This window comes from Gossypium hirsutum, chromosome A08 (assembly GCF_007990345.1).
Source record: "Gossypium hirsutum isolate 1008001.06 chromosome A08, Gossypium_hirsutum_v2.1, whole genome shotgun sequence".
Classification (NCBI taxonomy): domain Eukaryota; kingdom Viridiplantae; phylum Streptophyta; class Magnoliopsida; order Malvales; family Malvaceae; genus Gossypium; species Gossypium hirsutum.
Window position 1 is genome coordinate 127,288,361 of NC_053431.1, and position 22,645 is coordinate 127,311,005.

General features: G+C 34.1%; 1 protein-coding gene across 7 annotated transcripts; it reads right to left on the bottom strand.

Annotated features, from left to right (window-relative positions):
• Nucleotides 1-1,068: 1,068 nt before the first annotated feature.
• LOC107947979 (uncharacterized) lies at nt 1,069-21,914 on the bottom strand. 7 transcript variants are annotated; one of them, XR_005899973.1, is made up of 16 exons: nt 20,619-21,914; nt 15,507-15,599; nt 10,109-10,244; nt 9,873-10,013; nt 9,696-9,767; nt 9,373-9,495; nt 9,222-9,278; nt 9,039-9,140; nt 8,851-8,928; nt 8,641-8,710; nt 8,187-8,361; nt 7,440-7,600; nt 2,709-2,927; nt 2,460-2,552; nt 2,258-2,364; nt 1,069-2,183 (listed from the first exon to the last, which is right to left on the bottom strand). XR_005899973.1 is itself a non-coding variant. In XM_041075380.1 (6 exons), the coding sequence occupies exons 2-6, from the start codon at nt 7,485-7,487 to the stop codon at nt 2,023-2,025; spliced, it is 618 nt and encodes a 205-aa protein (XP_040931314.1). In that variant the 5' UTR covers nt 7,488-7,600; nt 7,737-8,180; the 3' UTR covers nt 1,069-2,022. The 7 variants fall into 7 exon arrangements, 4 of the variants coding, with proteins under 4 accessions (XP_040931314.1, XP_040931313.1, XP_040931312.1 ...); XR_005899974.1 differs by lacking the exons at nt 1,069-2,183; nt 2,258-2,364; nt 2,460-2,552; nt 2,709-2,927 and adding an exon at nt 6,231-6,595; XR_005899972.1 differs by lacking the exons at nt 1,069-2,183; nt 2,258-2,364; nt 2,460-2,552; nt 2,709-2,927 and adding an exon at nt 6,231-6,671.
• Nucleotides 21,915-22,645: the final 731 nt, after the last annotated feature.

The window sequence follows — 22,645 nt, forward strand, 5'->3', positions numbered from 1 at the left end:
ACATGAAGCAACATAATATTAATAATATATGTATAGATTAATCTTTATTACGAATTATATCACTACAACAAAATAACCCTACAGCGACACTTTTTTTACCTAAAACAACGCAAAAAAGATTGGCATAGGTTTCGTGACGCTTCTTCCGACGCTTCCAAAAAGGTTGTATATACTGCAGTTGGTATAGGGTCGACGACGCTTTTGAAAAAGTGTCGGTATAAGTCAACATAAGCCTTAATCAATAACGACGCTTGAAAAGCGTTGGGATAGACCTAGTCAAAACCAACCTTTTCAAATGTTGTGAGAAACCTTGCTAAGGCAACATTAAAAAGGTTGCTATAGTTCTTGTCTAAGGCACCTTTTAAAAACTGTTGGGATAGATCCGTCTAAGGCAACCTTAAAAAGGTTGGTATAGACCTTGTCTAAGACAACTTATAAAAAAAGGTTGGGATAGAGCCGTCTAAGGCAACCTTAAAAAGGTTGGTATAGACATTGTCTAAGACAACTTATAAAAAAAGGTTGGGATAGACCTATCTAAGGCAACCTTAAATAGGTTGGGATAGACCATATCTAAGGCAACCTTTAAAAAATGTTGGGATAGACCCATCTAAGGCAACATTAAAATGGTTGGGATGGACCTTGTCTAAGGCAACTTTTAAAAAAGGTTGGCATAGGTCCATTTAAAGCAACCTTGGAAAGGTTGGGATAAATATTATCTAATGAAACCTTTAAAAAAGGTTGTGATAAACCCATCTAAGGTAACCTTAAAAAAGTTGAGATAAATCTCGTCTAAGGTAACTTTTAGAAAAGGTTGGTATTGACTTATCTAAGACAACGTTAACAATGTTGGGATAGACCTATTTACAGCAACGCTAAAAAAGGTTAGGATAGACCTTTTCTAATGTAACTTAAAAAAAGTTAGGATAAACCCGTCTAAAGTAACTTTTTTTACAACATTTTCCCTGATTTTTAAGAGCCTATTTTGGTGAAATATGAGCAAATTTGTATGCATTGGGTTTGGAAAAGTTTGAATCAATATTAATTGAACAATTAATTAACATAAAAAGATCATATAAATAAAAATTATCATTGAATAATGTAATTTATATACAAAATCCTACTAGTCAACAAGTTGAGAACATGTTGCCAACATATTTCACATGATATCAAAAAATTATACAACATCCTAATAGAAATAGTCAACACGTTGCAAACATTTTGTCAACTTGATTCCCATGATATCAAAAAATTATACAAAACATTTTGTCGACTTGATTCCCATGACACCAAAAAATTATGAGACAACTGCATGTAATGCATAATATGCAGCAAGCCTCATTCATCATCATCCGAACTGAAGGCTTTATCATCAAGTCGGCTACTTGAAATTCAACTGCAAAAATAGTAATGTACATTTTGTATCTATACGAGTAAGATGAGAAACAACATGAAGACATGGGAAGAATATTTTAATATTAACCAAAGAACCATAAATTGAAGCTAAATAAAGAATATTCATCAGTACATCTACTAATTATTAGTTGAGCAAGCAATGAAGACATCAAATAAAAACCCAGCATTCAATTACAACAATCAATGTCTATTAAACCATTAACAAACTTATTGACAATTTAGTTATAAAATAGTCACCTTACTATGCTTACTATGAAAAACCTTGTAACTTACTTGACATTCCCTTTGCCATACACTCATTGATGAGAGCCTTATACTTTTTCTCACGAGCATCCAACATATCCATGAACTTTGCCTCTCGAATTTCAGTTAATTTCATAAATCTTTCTTCTGCCTCAACTATCAAATGAGCTTCTCGCTCCGCAACCTCAATACGAAATCGAGATTCTACTTCCTCGAGTAGAGTTTTCTCTCGAACTGCTTGTTCGGCTTGAATTGTTTGTATTTGCTCGACATGCTTAGCATTCATCTCTTCAATTAATCTACTGATGGCCGATGCAGATTGGCTTCCTCAAGTGACTGACCCATAGCCAAACAACATGGATTTGGTCATCCTACGTCCATATCCCAACATTTTTCCATTCTTGCCAAGGCCGAACACTTATGTATAGACATTGTTTTCTGTTGCAACATTATCTTAAGGTGTGAAAGAACTCTCAAGTATTGGCATAAAGTCTTTAACCATCTTGCATGCTTCATCCTACAGTTCTCTTTAATTAGAAAAATAAAAAAATTGATGTCAAAATTAATCTAAATAAATAAATAATACACATTTGTTTCTTACATAAACTTGTTCTGCTGCATCACTCCTGAAATTGTCACTCCCATCTTTGCGCAAATATTGAAATCTAAACTGCTCCAAACGCGACGGTTCACGGCTTTCCTTCTCGCCTATTATAGAACAAAACAATAGTTGTTAACAATATTCACCAATGAGTGTAGAATAATTAATATAAGTTACATATTGATTAATATGTAATACTTACAAACTGTGCATTGAGGGTCGCATATCCTGTACGACCAGCAGTGTGTGCATAACGCACCTTTGTTTGGGATTCTTTCGCCTTTTCTGATTGTGCCTATTGTTTAAATTAATGAGAAAAAATATAAGAGTAATAGGAAAGCTAAATTTATTATGAATCATTCAACATATGCAGATTTATGCACCCCTACTTTTATCATATAGTAATTGAAAGCAAGCAAAATGGGACATTTAGTGTAATAAAAGTGCATACCGCAGCTTGTGGTGTTCCCCATCGGTCCACTAACCACTTCCATTGATCATCACGCACATCAGGAGAATTGTTTTCGTATATTTCTTCAATCGATCGACCTTCTTGGACCATCTCTTTGTAGTATCTAGTTTTCAAAGTCGATTTAAACTCCTTCCGGAGTTTTCCAACATGTGAGAGGATGACAGAGTCCTCCACCTTACCTTGGAGATCAAAGTTTTCCTACACATATAACAAAATAATGTAACAAGTACTCATTAGATACAATTTCAAATAATGCAAAATTATTGCAGTAAATTAAATTAGAAAATGATTATGTGCTACATACATGAATGATTCTCAATATGTTTTCCAACACATATTTAGAAAGACGTTTCCAATGTTTTGTATTCAAAGGACAGATAGAACCAGTCTGTAACACCCCCTACCCGTATCCGTCGCCGGAATAGAGTACGAGGCATTACCGAGGAGTACAAAAACACTTACAGATAATTTAAATATATTTTCATAACAACTTGTCTCGATTTCATACTATTTCATATTTAAGCTTTACTCACCAAAGTATTTGAAATATCATCTTTATGCAAATAGCACACATGAAGTACATAATTCCATAATTAAGAATGAACACATTTATCAAACATATTCCACATTCATATATCAATGTCTCACATTTCCATATATCAATAACCGTCATTTTTCTTGTTTTTCAGATAATTATGTGTAACCATTGATAAGCATGCAATTCATTGTTTTTTCCTGTCAATCACAATTTCAAATGACAAATTCGTGTGAATGAGCTTAACCTCATTAGGTGTTTAAATTCTGTCACTTTGATTCACATACTCATGATTTACTAACATATCCTGTCAAACACAATCTCTGAATGACAAAATCACATAATTGAGCTCAATAATAATAATGATAACATTACTTACATTTCTTTTTCCACATATTACATTTACGACTTACTAACTTGTCCATTCAAGGAACAACTTACGGATTTGAGTACATCGTGATCTGAAGCCCGAAGTCTAACTGAAGCACATAAGTGCTAAACGGATGCCCGAAGGCTAACTGAAGTTCACCAGAGCTGAACTGAAACCCCAAAAGGGTTAACTGAAACTCATATGAGTTAACGGAAGCTCGTAAGAGCTAAACAGAAAGCAAACACGAGAATTCGCAACAAATGCTGAATCTCGGTTTACTTGGGTAATTTACCGTCAATTCATCTTTTTCACTAAAAGATTGTACTTATTTCCTGCGTTCCGTTCCTCCGAAATTCTCATTTAAATTTCATAACTTTTGTACATAATTTACTTATTTTCAACAATTAATATACATAAATATTAATCACCATTCATAAAATAATATTGAAATTTAATAATATTAACAAATGGTCACTAAATTTAGTTATATAAACTCACAAGTTCGATTTTTGTATTATAGCGATAATCATAATTTCATAATAAATATTCCAAATAAAACATTATATCGTTTCTAATTCAACACTTATCGATTATAATCGGGCATGTGATCAATTTATACACGAGTCATTCATATATTTTTGTATATTTTCCTCCTCCTCCTCTCCATCCACATCCTTAGTATAAACAACACACTTGTAGGTAACATTATCCATAATTTTCACTATCTACTTATGTGAATATTCAAGTTGTCTATCTGTGTCATAGTCACTAAATTATTTTTATTTTGAGCTAAAGAACTCCAAATTAAGATCCATAAATTTTCCCAGAAACTAGACCCATATGTCTTCTTACCATAAAAATTTCATATATTTTAGTTGGGCCAATTAATACAGTTTATTCATTGAAGTCTCCCCTGTTCTGTTGTTTGACAGTTCCGACCTTTCTTCACTAAAAATTAATTATCTCATCGTATAGGATTCGAATGATGTTCCTGTTTGTTTATATTGAAAATAGACTCATTCAAAATTCTAAACATATAAATTTAAGCCCCTAATTATTTTTATTCAATTTTTGATGATTTTACAAAGTCAGAACAGGGGAAACCGAAACCATTTTGACCTTATCTCACAAAATTTATCATATCTCATGATTTACAATTCAATCGCTTACATTATTTCTTCTATAAGAAACTAGATTCAATAAGCTTTAATTTCATATTTCATTCATCCTATAATTCATTTCTACAATTTTTGGTGATTTTTAAAAGTTAGACTACTGCTGCTGTCCAAAATAGTTTTAGTGCAAAATGTTGATTTCCATTTTGCCCCAAATTTCACAATTCATACAATTCAGTCCTTGCTCAATTAACCCCTCAATTAAGATAATTTTCTCAATTAATACTTTTCATAAACATTATAAGTTATTTCATAACTATTGAAATTCAGAATTTCCACATAAAACTCTAACTTCAAACTCTTTTACAATTAGGTCCCAAACATTCACTTTCTATTCAATTCTTACAATAAAATCAACATATAAACAATTTTAAACTCTAATTCCATGCCAAATCATCATATACTTCCAGCACATATGTATAGAAACTTTCAATTTCCTTCTTAGAATCAAAAACTAATGAATTCAACAAGTGGACCTAGTTGTAAAAGTCACAAAAACACAAAAATTTCAAGAAATAATCAAGAATTGAACTTACTTGGAGTAAAAATATGAAAAACCCGCTTAATAGAACTCCTCAATGGCATTTTTCTGATGAGAATGCAGAAAAATAAAGAGAAATCTAGATAATTCCATTTTAGTCCTAGCTTTATTAAGTAAATTTTGCAATTTTTCAATTTTACCCTTAATTCTCCTTATTTTCTTGCTGATTTCATGCCCTTGCCGTCCAGCCCAAATAGACCTTAGGTATATTTTCCTTTTAAACCCTCTTTCTTTTATCAATTAAGCTATTTAATCATTTCCCACAATTTTGCATTTGATACAATTTAGTCCTTTTTGTTCAATTAACTATCAGAACTTTAAAATTTCTTGACGAAACTTTAATACTAACATATTAACACTCCATAAATTTTTATGGCTCGATTTAAAATTCTCGAGGTCTCGATACCTCGTTTTCGATTCTAATTATTTTAATATTTATTTTTAGTACACTATTCACTATATCAAAATTTTTCCTAACTTCACATTTAATTTATAATCACTAAATTAATAATATTTCCTACTCATTTGTTGGATTTAGTGATCTCGAATCACTGTTCCGACACCACTGAAAATTAGGCTGTTACACAGTCCTTGCAATTGTACCGAGAAATTCAGCCAATTTGGACGCTTCCATCCCAATAGGCTGGCCATATTGGTTCGCATCTACTACTATACGAGTTCTAGGTTGAAGATTCCATATATCTTTGATGTTTGTAGGCCTTCGCTTTCTCTTAGTACCCTTAGTAGTCTTTATCAAAAGTAACAATTATATTTTAGATATGAAAATCGAAAAAAAATTATGTATCAATGTGAAAAAATAAATATAATGCAGGAGCAAATTATGAATATGGTAAAAAAAAGGAAAAAAATACCAATATTATGTGAGAAACCTTCTGTAGATTTAGGTGAGAAAAAATAAGGGAGAATGTTATACAAAAATCATATCCAATTTGGAATCAAAGAACAGATTCTTGCCATTTTTGTTGCTGAAAATTAAGATGACAAGAAAAAGATATTGTGGTGTGATTTTTACAGAAAGAATAATACTTGCACACCTAAAAGACTTGCTAAAAGATCCATACAAAACTGCCCAACTAGAAGACAGCTAGGCCTTTCAAATGACCAATGAGAAATGTGGGCAACAAGCTTCTCTGGAAACACTGCCACTCACTAAGGAGCAATTAGAGCTACTGCATAAGTTTCTCCAATCTCAACTCCAAACCAGTAAACCCAATCCATGTAATCCTACTAATTTTTTTGGAACATGTTTAACAACCCATCATGTTGAAAAAGTATAGTGCAGCAGAAGACAAACAGGAATCTATGAAGAAAAGAAAACAAAATAAAAAAATCCATATAATAATGAAGTGCAAAAGAATAGCCGCGACAAATGGTAACAAATAGAAAGATCAGTGGGGCAAAAAACCAAACACAAAGTACATTAGTTGAAAAAATACCAAAGAATAGTGCTGGTCAATTTAAAATTTATTTCTGAAATATTGCTTCATTCCCAAATTTAATATCTTAAACAACAAAATCTCATCAATCTTATTGAAAAAATTTCATTTATACTTGCACTGGATCCAGTGTACTTTGATAAAGCTAATTATGGTTTTTACTATTCATATCATCTATACTTTTGATTTTGTTAAACCAATTTATGTAATATTTTTAAAATACCACTTAGAATGTATGCCTAAAGCAAATACAAAAAATCAGCTTTCTTTAAAGCAATTTTAAAAACGTTTTTATTTTTTTATTCCACTTTTATTAGCAAATTCCAGCAGAGGAACTCAGTCACGCAATAAAGGATGGAAAAAGAAAAGCACTTGGGACTTTAGATTTAATTTTTCACATTAAAAAATGATTATAAGTGCGAAGAAAATTATTGTAACGCAAAACCAAACAGGTCCCTTTACAAAAGCCAACTTCATATTTTTTTTCTACTTTTGAAATAAATTAAACAAGGTTAATTATAATACTCATAATCAAAGAAAGAACAAGTACAAGAGAAAGAATAAATACCAGCAGAAGGTAATAAACTAGTTTAAAAGCAGATAAATAATAAGTGAGAATGCAATAGAGGTACCAGCCGGAGTTGCAGGTACTTCTTCTGCTGATTGAGTTGGAGTTCCATCTCCCGTGCTTTGACTATCGGTAGCAGCACTTCCCAAGGTGCTCGAACCTGCCGAAGAACCCCTCGTAGAGAACCGTACACCTTTTAATATTTGTTTTCTACGAATCATTTTCCTAGAAAACAAAGTGGTAATGGTTAACGATGAAGCACCCAGCAAAGCACTGAAAAAGTCATGGGTTTTGAGAAGGAGGAAAAATCGGGAAAAATCTGAATTTTCAACCTCCTTTTGCCGGGAAGCTTGAAACCTACCAAAAATTTGGAGCAAGGTTTGCTTCTTTATTGACTTACTTTTTTTTAACTTTTAGGGTTTGGCAAACAAATTCAAAGTAAAAAAAGATGGAGAATATCCATTCTATTGGTTTTTATATACTATTGAAAATAATCACTGCAATTTATTAAAAACAGGGCCTAAACAAACCTAATAAACCAAAAAAACATAAAGCAAAATAAACAAGAAGACCAAATCAAGCCCAAAAAACAAAACAAATAAAAATAGGCTCAGGAAATAAATAAAAAGACTAAATCAAGCCCAAAAAAAAACAAAACAATAAGGGAGTATCCTTACCAAAAATTTTATCACTGCACTCATGGAAATCATATGCAAAAAGACACTCTTGTATTCACAGCATTCACAACATAAGCAAACTATACCATACTGCAATTAATAAATAATTTATCTAATAAGGAAGAAGTGCTTACACTTGCAGCCACCCATGTTCATATATTAGTTACATTCAGATAGACCACAACCATAATTGCCATTGTTCAGATAACAATGTAGAAAGGTAGCTCTGCTAGTGTCAATTACAGCAATACTCTCCTTTGGAGCGGATGATACTAAAATGCCATATCCAAGATTTCCCTCTCTCATAACCTGTTTTTAAACCAATGAACTTGTTTCTGTTAAATTTTTTTTGAACGCATACACAACTCTCAAGAGTGTCAATGGTGTTGTGATTTATATATTAGCTTAAATGCATCTTCGTCTGTCCAGTCATCTCCAACATAAATGGGAAGTACATCATCATGATTACTAAGCCCTAAAGCATTTGATTTTGCTCACTATTAATTCATTATTATGCATGAAAAACAACATATGCCATGACTGTGAAAATAATAAATAATAAGAAGACAGTCTAGAAAACATACTTACCAAGTGATTCAAGTAGAAATGTGAGAGCTTTCCCCTTATCCCAGTCGATCACATGCCGTACCTCTAAAACCTAATTGCATAAATTTTAAAAAAATAAAGGAATAATATTATAAAATAACACAAACATAAATCACAACATACATATCTAGCACAAGCCACAAGCAAAAAATGAGTCAAAAATAGGAGAATCATATTGTCTTTAAAGATCACCTTCCGACCATGAGACAATCGCAGACGATGGTAGTTTCTGATGACATCATGAACACATTCTGCAACTGTTTTCCAATTCTGGAAACAAATATAAGAATGTGTTAATAAAGTACGCAAGGAAAATGGACATGCCACTGAGCATCATTTCCAAAAGATAAAATATTTCTTATACCAAGGAAAGTATCTACCTTCTCGTCTACATTACTTTAATGGACAGAGACACAGAACTTATTGTTTTCAAATTTTGCTCCTTTAATTTCTTTGGTGCTGTTAACAAGTGAGTTAAAAACCTGTGATGAATGAAACTCCACATTAGAACAAAGAGGAAAAGGTGAAGGGCTCAAAGTATGGCACTCGGGAGACATACATACCTCGTCAATTATAAGTAAGAATTCACTAGCAGGCTGGAATAACTTTACTCATTTGCCCTGTGCATTAAAGAAAAACAAGATTAAGATATAATTTAAGAGAGAATGCAGAGTCACAAGGAATAAAAAGATTAAGAGATTTGAAGCCCCAAACCTGCTTATTAGTAGATATAATGCAGTTAGGAGGATCATCAAATGATTCCCTAATAGGACCCATGATGTCCATTCCATGACTTCCCGCGTAATAGAGATCTGCTAGTCCTACAAAATTATATACCTGAATATACAAGGGCATAGAACAAGATATGGTTAAAACTAAAACCCAACAAAGAGGCAATCAAACACATAAAATAATCTAAATATATTGAAGGTGGCAGTTGGATAAGTACGCATGAATAACAGTGGCAAGGAAGATGTCAGAATTACTAAAATGCTTTTTGATCAAAAAATTATTAAAAAACATGATCCTTAAATCACCTTGTCACGGCTTCTTCCACTAATTATTGCTGTTGGGAAGTATTTTGCCACTTTTGCAACAGTAGCTCGCATCTGAATAAAAGGCTTTGGTTAGTCTATCATGAGCAACCAAAAAGAGAGGAATTTTGACTAAAAGATTTTATATATGGTTTTGTCAGGCAAACCATTTATTCTTACATTAGTAGACATAAAGGCAAAATCTGGGTTGTCCACAATTGGTGAAAGAATCCCATCAAAATCCAAAAACAATGCTATTCTCTTGCCTTTGGCAAAATTTGTAATTTGCTCAAAAGATGATAGTGCAGAGGGATACTTAGCCTGTAAAATCAGAGAGTAAAGTACATAGAGCAGATCAATAACTCATCCACTTGTATCAAAATTAAACTCGGGTAGAAGTAAAAGAGAAACAATACCATCCATGTGCGATATGCAACATCTGTATCAACTGATACAATCTCATGGTTGTAATCCCTCGTGCTTGTATGACGAGGGGATGAGGATTTCATAGCATCCAGCCAGCTGCTGGCACGAACGCCATCAAGAATTCCACTACTTCCACAACAAAATTAGCACATCACCGGCAAGCATATCTAATATTCAACTAATGCTATTAAGTAAAGAATTAATGGTTAGTTGGCTTCCGAGAATGCTACCGAGGCTCAGGGTTATGAAAAAGTTCAGTAATGTTGAACAAAACCAACTGGCATCTTTCCCAATGAAATCAACGCCCTCAATTAGAACTTTATCGTGTATTATTAAATGAAAAGAAGAAAATTACAAATATCAACAAAATTAATAGAGATTATAATTTGCTTTTGGGGTTGCTTTCATTTTCGGGAATCCAAATATTTTTCGATTTATGAGTGTTTGACCCCTACCATGCTGAATGCATTTTAGACCTACATAATTTAACATATGCAAAAATCTTCAATGTTTAAACGAAAAATAGCTCCTTCTATCCCTTTCCATTAAAAGTTTTCATATGTAAGAAATGAACATTGCATGGTACACCAAAATGGCTATATCAAGCCAGCAAATGCAACACAAAATGCAACGGTATAAGAAAACAAATCATTCTACTATACTGCAATCAAAATGTCAATTACAATAAATCTTTGCACTTCAAAACATCGGTCTTGTTCAAATTAAAACTAAAATTATTAAGTTATAATATGATAATCACACTGCGGATATTCATCATCTTCTACAGGGGTTTCAACACTTAGATTGAACAAATCTCTTGGCTTTATTCTGATAACATGGAGCCATCTTTCATTCTTGCCATTCTCGACATAAAATACTTGTTTCGCTTGAGAAGCCAGTATGTATGGATCGTCTGAATCACGATTCCCTGTATGGATAAGCTCAGAAAATTTCACCATAAAAAAACTATTTGCATCCTTCTTCATACTCCTAGGAGATTTAATATTCACCCAATCATATCTAAGCATGATAACCCAAAACCTTTCATAATAGTTTAGCTCGATAATTTCAATGCATTTGCCATAATAGTTTCTCCCGTCAGCAAAAACCATCACGCCACTATTTTGAGTCATACGATGCTACTCAAGTTTTTTAGTATGGACCCTAAAACCATTAATTATAAGCCCATCATATGTGGAAACCACCTTATGCAGTCCTCGAGCAAGAGCAATTACATTAGCATCAACTTGTTCAACTTCCATCTTTGGAATCTAACCATATAGTAGGAAATCAATTAATTCTTATTCTATGATCCAATTTCCACAATGTTCCCTCATTACATAAATAATACAATAATTTATTTTAATAGTGACAATTTACTTGTTTCGCAAGCCATGTTGAGAACTTTTCAACCAACCATTTGTCCTCTGTGCGTTTACTAATTTGAATGCCACCATAAACAACTTGCTCAGTCTCCAAAAATTCCTTATAATATATTCAGTATTTTGCAGAAAATGTTGTCAAAATGTATACGCATTATGTGATAACTTTATTTGTCTATTGGTTAAGAAAAAGAATCGAATGACAAAATTTTCCTCAGGAAACTCACTGACGGTATGATGATAACTTATCACTATGCAATAGAACATAGCGGTTTGCTTGTGCAAGAGACCGCATGTCCAATATCTTTGTGTTCATAGTGCCAATTGGAAGTCCTTCAGAAGAGAAAATGTGTCATTTTTTAATATTCCCATCATTCCTCGGAGGACGGGAAAATATAGTCTCAACATCAGAAAAATAACGGGAACAAAATGTAAGATATTCTGAAACTATGTACCCTTCAGTAATGGAACCTTCGGGATAAGCTCTATTTCGCACCGAAGCTTTCAATCCCATAAGATACCTACAGCACATGCATTTATTTTTACATACTTATTCTATACTATATTAAAATAATAAAAATATAATATTATAAAATATTATTGATATATTTCATATACCTTTCGATCCGGTACATCCACCTATATTGAACAGGTCCACCAAGCTTAACGTCCGTCGGCAAATGAATAATCAAATGAATCATGATTGTGAAGAAACTTGGAGGAAATATTTTCTCCATTTCACAAAGTGTTAACACGACTTGTATTTGAAGTTGATCAACTTCTTGTGGATCAAGACTTTTTGTACATAATCTCTTGAGGAGATCTGATAGATTTGTAATAACACTTAACACCTTCTTTTCTACAACTCCTCTTAAGCATATAGGAAGCAAATCTTGCATTAGAATGTGACCGTCATGACTTTTAAGGTTGCTCAACTTGTGCTCTTTCAAATTCACGCATCAAGATATGTTTGATGCATAACCATCAGGTACCTTCAAGTTCTTCAAAATGGAAAGAAAAATATCTCTTTCCTTTGATGCAAGAGTGTAACATGCTTGCGGTATGTACTCTTTCCTGTTTCTCATTTTTGGATGAAGATCACTTTGGATGCCAATATCTTGTAGGTCATTGCGTGCCTTGATATTATCTTTCCCACCGCGTGAGAGATTTAGAAGGGTCCCAACGACATTGTCACATACGTTCTTCTCGATATGCATGACATTCAAGTTATGTCGAAGTAAATTGTAACGCCAATAAGGCAAGTCGAAAAATATGCTCATCTTCTTCCATAAAGTCTCGTCTTGATTTATGAGATTTGCTTCATCTCCCTCTACCACCAATTCTTCAAAGTTGTTAAACAAATCACACCCCTCGTCTACATCGAGTTCTGCCGAACCTTCATCTAGTTCTTCTCTATCCCTTTTTCGGCCTTTTCCATAAATGAAATTGACACCTTCAACTTCCCTTAAGATATCTTCCCCAGATCGTGGTGTAGGAGCTACCCCAGACTCTATAGTACCATCGAATTCACGACTCTGTTTTCGAAATGGGTGTTCAGCTGATAACCATAGACGATGAGCCATATAACAAAACTTCCGACCATACCGTAGCCATCGAGAATTATTTTTTCAGCACATACTGGGCAAGCAACACGACCTTTTGTACTCCACCTTAAAAGATTAGCGTAAGCTGGGAAATCATTGATTGTCCAAATAAGACAAGCCCGTAAAGTGAAAGATTCAGAAGCTGATGAATCAAAAGCATCAACTCCTATCCATAATTGTTTCAACTCTTTAATTAAAGGTTGCATGTAGACATCAATGTCGTTGCCAGGTCCTTTTTCACTAGGGATAACCATTGAGAGTATCATTGATGATTGTTTCATGCATGCCTAAGGTTTTAAATTATAAGAAATAAGAAGTACGGGCCATGTACTATGACTTCTACTCATTGTTCGGAATGGATTGAATCCATCGCTAGCCAAACCTAGCCTAACATTGCGAGGATCAGATGCAAAATCAGGAAACCTTTTATCAAACGTATCCTAGGCAGAACCATCAGCTGGATGTCTCAATATACCATCTTTGGTTCGTCCTTCTTTATGCCATCTCATAGATTGTGATGTCTTAGAGGATTGATCTTTTAAGTCTAGGAATCAAAGGAAAGTACCGTAATACCTTCGCAGGCTTAGGACAGTGACAACTACCATCAACTTGTTCATCTGCATCCAACTCATTAAAAGATTGCCACCTTGAGCTTTTACAGACATCACAACTGATCTTTTTACTAGCATCGCCCCAAAATAACATACAATCATTCGGGCATGCATCAATCTTCACATACCCAAGATTTAGTGCAGAAATTTTTTTCTTCGCTTCATAGTATGTAGTCGGGATTGTGTTTCCATCAGGAAATGCTTCGTTTACAAACTCCAATAAACATGTCAAAGATTTTTCTGACCATCCATAAAGTACTTTGAAGTGGTAAAGCCGAAGTAAGAATGAGACGCATGAGAACTTGACACAACCAGGATAGAGCGGAATATCACAATCATCTAGAAGAGTAGTTTCTCTTTCAGCAGTCCTTTGGGCCTCATTAACATCATACTCTCGATCATTATTCTGAAACTCGCTTGAAACTCCATTAAAACTCTCATTAAGAGTTGGGATGTTGATACCTAGAGCATCCGTTATGATATCTCTTAAATCGGCTTCGTTGTCACAAGTAGAAATTAACGGAGAAGTTCTCACTGTTTGGTCGATTTGCACTGATGTTCTTTCAATAGATTCTCCATGAAAAATCCATTGCTTGTATTCTTTTATTATACCATGTAGACGAAGATGCTTACCCACAATATGTGGTTCGTGCAATATCCTATTATTGCAATGATGGCACGGACAATAAATTTTTCCGTTAAAAAGTGATTTCTTAATTGCAAATGATAGAAATCTTTCTATTCCAGCTAGGTGATTGGTGCTAAATCTTGGAGCATCCATCCAAATTTTATCAACCATCTGTTAAAGTAATTAATATTAAAATAGGGTATCTATTAATGCCTAATCCTAAGATTCATATGTGAAAAGAGATGAGCTTTCTGGTGAACTAACAACAACCAAAACTACCTAATATTAATGGTATAAAACAAAATATATTTTATATGGATGAATAATGTAACACCCCCACGCCCGAAACCGTCACCGGAGTCAAGCTTGAGGTGTTACTAAACTTATCTTACCTTTTAAACAACTCTAAATCACTTATTTTAAATTTTGGAATAAACTGTTTTTCTGCATCATGGTGGCTTAAAAATCTATTTCTCGAGTTTCAAAACTCAAAATTTAGATCCGTAAATTTTTCCTGAAACTAGACTCATATATCTATCTACTAATTATTTTCTAGAATTTTTTACTTGGCCAATTAGTACAGTTTATTAGTTAAAGTTTCCCCTGTTTCAAAACTCAACTGCACTGACCTCTTCTTACTACGAACCATGTTTCTTCCTGTAAAAAAATCATATGACTAAGCCGTTTATTTCTCTCAAAACTAGATTCAACAAGGATTCTAACCATATAAATTACACTTTCTAATTAGTTTTGTACAATTTATGGTGAATTTCCAAATTTGAAATAGGGGATCTAGAAATTGCTCTCACCCTGTTTCACTAAAACTCCGATATCTCATAAAATATAATACCTTTACCTGTTTTGCTTATTCCATAAGAAAATATACATAATAAGATTTAATTTAATATATTATTCATCTTCAAACTATGTTTCTACATTTTTTAGTGATTTTTTTAAAGTTACGTCATTTCTGTTACTTGAATATGCTTTTAGGTTACTTTCACATTTTTCATAATTTTCATGTGATAATCATCATTCAATCATACATATTAATAAACATGTATATCATCGACTATTTTATTAGCTAATCACTAGCAAGTATTTACACATCATTCATTGTTCATATTATACCAAAAGTAGCTAAGTTTCTATACATGCCATACCCAAAACAAAACGTCTAGTTATACCGAGTTATTTCTTTGATAGTGTGATCGGCCTCCGACGTTTCCTTCGATCCCCGAGTGACTAGATAAGTACTATAAGAAGAAGAAAATAAAGAGATTAAGCACTAGGCTTAGTAAGCTTACAAGCAAATAAATCACAACATTCAACATAATGGATAATTATGCATAATATCATCTAACATCATAAATTTATTTACTTCTCAATTTCTATCTTCTTCTTTATTCCCTTACCTTCTTTCTTACCTGACCTTTCTTTTTTCATAAGTATAATCTACTTTTCCTTTGCTGTTAATTCACTGTAATTTAACTCGTATCCTGACCCGTTGAACCACTCGGAATACTAAGGATACTAGGGTCGTTCCTGTCTATCAATATCCTGCCAATGCCATATCTTTGACATGGACTTACATGAATTATTCCTGTCTCCAATGCCATATATAATATGGACTTACATGGCTCAATCCTGTCTCCAAATCCATATTTCTAATATGGACTTACATGGCTCATTTCTGTTCTATCCTGTCAACCCTAATATCCTAACATTCCTAGGGTTCAACCGGGGCTTTCTAACACTTTTCCTCTGTCACTTCACCTTAAATTCGACTTTAAATATTTTCATAACATAATATATAAATGTTGGAAATTGACAATAATAATGTAAAATAAAAGAATATTGCATTTATTTACTGTAACTTACCTTGATACAAAATGTGACTAAACTTTACAATTTAGTCATTTACTTTTTCTTTTCCCCGATCTACTCCCGAATTTCATTCTTCTTGATCTATAATAGCAAATTTAACTTATTTAATATTCACATTTATTAAAACAGTCCTTGACCCAACTTTTGCAAAATTATATTTTTACCCCTAAACTTTTACATATTTTCACTTTTTCCTCAAGGCTCGTAAATTAAACTTCATCTTATTTTCTTATGTTTTATGAAATGCTGATCATTTTTCCCTTCTATGGAAATATCAAAATCACACTCTAACATATACTTATGACTATTGGTATTTTTTTTCCAATTTAAGCCATTTTACTCGTTTTCACTTAAAACCGAGTAGCATAAGTTGTTTAACATAATTTAAAACCTCATATTCTATCATAAAACACCAAAATACACAAATTTCAGCCATGGGTATTTTTCTAAATATGAACCCTAGGTTGAATTATTGCTAGAATAAACTTAATCAAGTTACCGGGACTCCAAAAACAAAAAGATCATTAAAAACGGGACTTGGAATCACTTGCTATGAAGCTTGAAAGTTCAAGAAACCCCAACTATGGAGGAGAGCAAAAATCGACAGAAACTAATTGAGAAGATAACCATTTTTGTGTTATTTTTCCCTTTTTAATTCATTTAATATCCAAATGACCAAATTACCCCTCCTTGTTAAACTTTCAAAAATTCCTTCAATGTCCTAATTTTTGTCCATAAACTTAAAATTGGTCAAATTGTTATTTAAACCCTCCTAATTAATATTCCAAAGTAATTTCATACTAAAAACTTCTAGAATGCAAGTTTTGCAAATTATTCGATTTAGTCACTAACCTCAACTTAAGCACTTTATGCATAGAATTTCATCACGAAATTTTCACACTATCATGCAATCATACCATGAACCTCAAAATAATAATAAAATAAAGTTTTCTACCTCAGATTTGTGGTTTCGCAACCACTATTCCGTTTAGGCCCTATTTCGGGATGTTACATTTCTTCCCCTTTTAGGGATTTTCGTCCCGAAAATCTTACCTGTGAAGAGATTTGGGTACTGTTTTCGCATAGCCTCTTCGGGTTCCCATGTAGCTTCATCTACCCCGTGTCTATTCCATAGTACTTTCACAAGTGCAATACTTTTATTCCTTAATTGTTTACCTCTCGAGCTAGAATCTTTACCGGTTCTTCACCGTAAGTCATGTCTGGCTGAATCTCAACCTCTGTCTGAGAAATCACATGTGACGGATCTGAACGATAACGACGTAGCATAGACACATGAAATACATTATGAATCTTCTCTAACTCAATCGGCAAAGCTAACCGATATGCTAATGGTCCGACTCTCTCAATTACTTCAAACGGTCCAATAAAACGTGGACTTAGTTTGCCTTTCTTGCCAAATCTGAGAACTTTCTTCCACGGGGATACTTTCAAAAAAACTTTGTCACCAACTTGATATTCGATCTCTTTTCTTTTTAAATCTGCATACGACTTCTGCCTGTCTGAAGCTGCTTTTAAACAATTTCTGATAACTTTCACTTTTTCTTCTGTTTCTTTAACTAAATCAACCCCGTAAATCTGGCTTTCTTTAAGCTCTGTCCAATATAAAGGTGTACGACATTTACGTCCATACAAAGCTTCATAATGTGTCATCTTCAAACTTAACTGGTAACTATTATTATAGGCAAACTCTACCAATGGTAAGTATTTTTCCCAACTACCTTGAAATTCTAATACACAACATCTAAGCATATCTTCAAGTACCTGAATAACTCTCTCTGACTGACCGTCGGTTTGAGGATGGAAAGCTGTACTAAAACTCAACTTTGTGCCCAAAGCCTCTTGTAATTTCTTTCAAAACCTTGAAGTAAATCTTGGATCTTTGTCTGAAATGATCGATAATGGTACCCCATGTAGCCTGACTATCTCTGAAATATACAACTCGGCCAACTTGTCAAGTGAATAACCCATACGAACTGGGATAAAATAAGCCGACTTCGTTAACTTATCAATCACAACCCATACTGCATCTTTCTTTCTTTGTGTAAACGGTAATCCTGTCACAAAATCCATAGTAACTCGATCCAATTTCCATTCCGGAACTAGCATAGGCTGCAATAATCCTGAGAGTACCTGATGTTCGGCCTTTACCTGTTGACAAATCAAGCATCTAGAAACAAACTTTGAAATATCTCTTTTCATTCCTACCCACCAATACAATTTCTTCAAATTATTATACATTTTTGTACTGCCTGGATGAATAGATAAAGGACTGCTATGTGCTTCCTGTAAAATCTTCCGAATAAGCTCATCATTCTTTGGTACATATATTCTGTCTCTAAACATCAAACAACCATCAGAACCAATCCAGAAATCTGATTCTATGCCTGACTCACATTGAACTCTTTTAGCTTGTAACTCATTATCATCTTTCTGAGCTTCACAAATCTCTTCAAGAAATACCGATTTAGCTCTCAATTCAGCTAAAATAGAACCATCATCTGACATGGCTAAATTGGTATTCAAAGCTCGCAATGTAAATAAAAGTTTCCTACTTAAAGCGTCAGCAACTACATTTGCCTTACCTAGGTGATAATCAATCACTAACTCATAATCTTTAAGCAATTCCAACCATCTTCTTTGCCTCAAATTCAAATCTTTTTGAGTCATCAAGTATTTCAAGCTTTTATGATCGGTAAATATCCGGCACCTTTCACCATACAAATAATGTCTCCAAATCTTCAATGCAAATACAATAGCAACTAGCTCTAAATCATGTGTCGGATAATTTTTCTCATATGGCATCAATTGTCTAGAGGCATAAGCAATTACCTTTCCTTCCTGCATGAGTACACAACCGAGCCCATTCAAGGATGCATCATTGTAAATCACAAATTCTTTACTCGGTTCTGGCTGTACTAAGATAGGAGCTTCCGTCAACAATGCCTTTAACTTGTCAAAACTTTGTTGGCACTTCTCAGTCCATTCAAGCTTAACATCCTTCCGTAGCAGTCTCGTCAACGGAGTAGCTATCATGGAAAATCCCTCCACAAATCGTCTATAATATCCGGCAAGACCAAAAAAACTTCTAACTTCTGATACATTTCTAGGAGGCTTCCAATCAACAATGGCTGAAATCTTGCTCGTATCAACCTTAATACCTTCACCTGAGACAATATGTCCAAGAAAACCAACTTCTCGTAACCAGAACTCACATTTGCTGAACTTGGCATACAACTGATTATTTCTCAGAATTTGTAAAACTGTTCTCAAATGCTCTGCATGCTCAGTCTCATCATGAGAATAAATCAGAATATCATCAATGAACACAACTACAAACTTATCTAAGTACGATCTGAAAATTCGGTTCATTAAGTCCATGAAAATGGTAAGAGCATTAGTCAAGCCAAATGGCATCACAAGGAATTCATAATGACCATACCTAGTTCGGAAAGCAGTCTTCAGGACATCTGACTCTTTAACTCGCAACTGATAGTATCCGGATCTCAAATCTATCTTGGAAAACATAGTAGCTCCCTTCAATTGATCAAACAAATCATCAATTCAAGGCAATGGATACTTGTTCTTTACTGTTACCTTGTTAAGTTGCCAATAATTTATGCACAATCTCATCGATCCGTCTTTCTTTTTCACAAATAGCACTGGTGCACCCCATGGTGAACTACTGGGTCTTACCAAGCCTTTATCTGTTAATTCCTGCAACTGAGCTTTCAATTCTTTCAATTCCAACGGAGCCATTCTATAAGGAGCAATAGAAATGTGTGTGGTACCTGGAATCAACTCAATACCAAACTCAAGTTCCCTAACAGGAGGCAAACCTAGTAGTTCTTCCGGAAACACATCAGGAAACTCACATACCACAGGCACTGATTCAATTTTCAATTCTGGATCTTTAGTGTTCAACACAAAAGCAAGATAAGCTTCATACCCTTTTCTCAAACATTTCTGAGCAGACATAACAGAAATTATGGGAAATAAACTATCTGACTCTTCTGAATTAACCCAAAGAATTTCACCATTTTCACACTTTAACTCAATGAATTTCTTTCCACAATTCAGTATCACATCATGTGTAGTCAACCAATCCATACGAAGAATCACATCATACTCATCAAATGACAATAACATGAGATCAGCCGGAAAATAGTAGCCTCTAATCATTAAAGGACAATTTCTACATACTTTATCTACTAATACATGCTTGCCTAATGGATTCGATACTTTAATCACAAATTCTGTAGATTCTATAGGCATACTTATACTAGGCATCAATTTCATACAAACATAAGAATGAGTCGAACCCGGATCAATCAAAGCAATGACATTAATATCATGTAGAGAAAATGTACCCGTAATCACATCGGGGGAGGATGCCTCTTCGCGTGCACGAATAGCATAAGTCCTTGCAGGGGCTCTAACATCTGGTCTCCCGCCGAATCTCTAGAGGTACCTCTATTACTTTCTCCTACTCCCGGTTGCCTCGGTGATCTGCCTCTAGTAGGAGCATTTCCGGATCTAGCATTCTGTGTTACTTCTTGACTAACCACTTCTGGACATTCTCGTACAAAATGATCTGGAGAACCACATTTATAGCAAACATTTTCGCCTGCCCGAAAAGGACCATAATGAAGTCTACCACACCATGGACACCCTGATCTACCCTGTCTGACATTACCTACACTCGTAGTCGAGGTGGTCTGAGCCTTCGGATCCTTAAATCTGCTACCTCTATTCTGACTAGATTGCCCTGCCGAAAAGCTAGATCTGGTACAAAACTCTTTGGGCCTCTTGGATGTAGCCTGAAATGATCTGCTCATTTGTCTCTTCTTTGTATCTTGTGTCTCTGTCTCAACTTTGTCTTTTCTTTTTAATAGCTCCTCTGCCTTACAGGCTCTCTCAACTAAAATAACGAACTCTTTTATTTCTAGGACACCCACTGACAGTCGGATATCATCATTTAAACCATCCTCAAACCTTTTACACATGATAGCCTCTGTGGACACACATTCTCGAGCATATTTACTAAGCTTGACAAATTCGCGCTCATAATCGGTCACTGTCATAGTACCTTGTTTCAATTCCAGGAATTCCTTTCTCTTCTGGTCAATAAACCTCTTACTGATGTTCTTTTTACGAAATTCCTCCTGAAAGAAATCCCAAGTGACCCTCTCCTTTGGTACAACTGATACAAGTGTCTTCCACCAGTAGTAGGCTGAGTCTCTAAGAAGTGATACTACACATTTCATACATTCCTTGGGTGTACAAGATAATTCGTTAAAGACTGATAGTATTTTCTAACCAAAATTCTGCTCTTTCTGCATCATCATCTTTTGTTGCTCGGAACTCTTCTGCCCCTTATTTCCTGATTCTATCAACTGGTGGCTTTTCTCTTACCACTGTACCTGTGACTGGGGAAGCTTGAGCTACATGGGTAGCCTGAGAATCATGAGGGGGTGGAGGTCTAACTGCCGGATTCGTACGAACGAACTCGGCAAACAAATCATTCAAAGCTCAGAAGAGAGCTTCTCGAGTCACTCCTCCCTGATCAACTATTACTGGCCTATTCTCAGATGGCGCTGCCCCTTCTATTGGAGCAGGCGCATTACTTTCTACATCATCATCACCAGCTCGTCCGGGATCCATTACTATAAAACAAAATATTTAAAAATCGTCAAGAGTCGTCACACTATCAAAATACAAGTATGACATGTATAGCTAGAATTTTTCTCACTAATTATTCCGAGAACCGACTAAACCTGCTCTGATACCAATAAATGTAACACCCCCACGCTCGAAACCGTCACCAGAGTCAAGCTTGAGGTATTACTAAACTTATCTTACCTTTTAAACAACTCTAAACCACTTATTTTAATTTTTGGAATAAACTATTTTTCTGCATCATGGTTGCTTAAAAATCTATTTCTCGAGTTTCAAAACTCAAAATTTAGATCCGTAATTTTTTCCTGAAACTAGACTCATATATCTATCTACTAATTGTTTTCTAGAATTTTTTACTTGGCCAATTAGTACAGTTTATTAGTTAAAGTTTCCCCTGTTTCAAAACTCGACTGCACTGACCTCTTCTTACTACGAACCATGTTTCTTCCTGTAAAAAATTCATATGACTAAGTTGTTTGTTTCTCTTAAAACTAGATTCAACAAGGATTATAACCATATAAATTACACTTTCTAATTAGTTTTTTACAATTTATGGTGAATTTCCAAAGTTGAAATAGGGGATCCAGAAATCGCTCTGATCCTGTTTCACTAAAACTCATATATCTCATAAAATATAATACCTTTACCTGTTTTGCTTATTCCATAAGAAAATATACGTAATAAGATTTAATTTAATATATTATTAATCTTCAAACTA

What these genes read in the sequence shown, in the direction of transcription:
- LOC107947979 (XM_041075377.1), bottom strand. Translation starts at nt 21,515, where the DNA reads ATGAAATGTGTAGTATCACTTCTTAGAGACTCAGCCTACTACTGGTGG.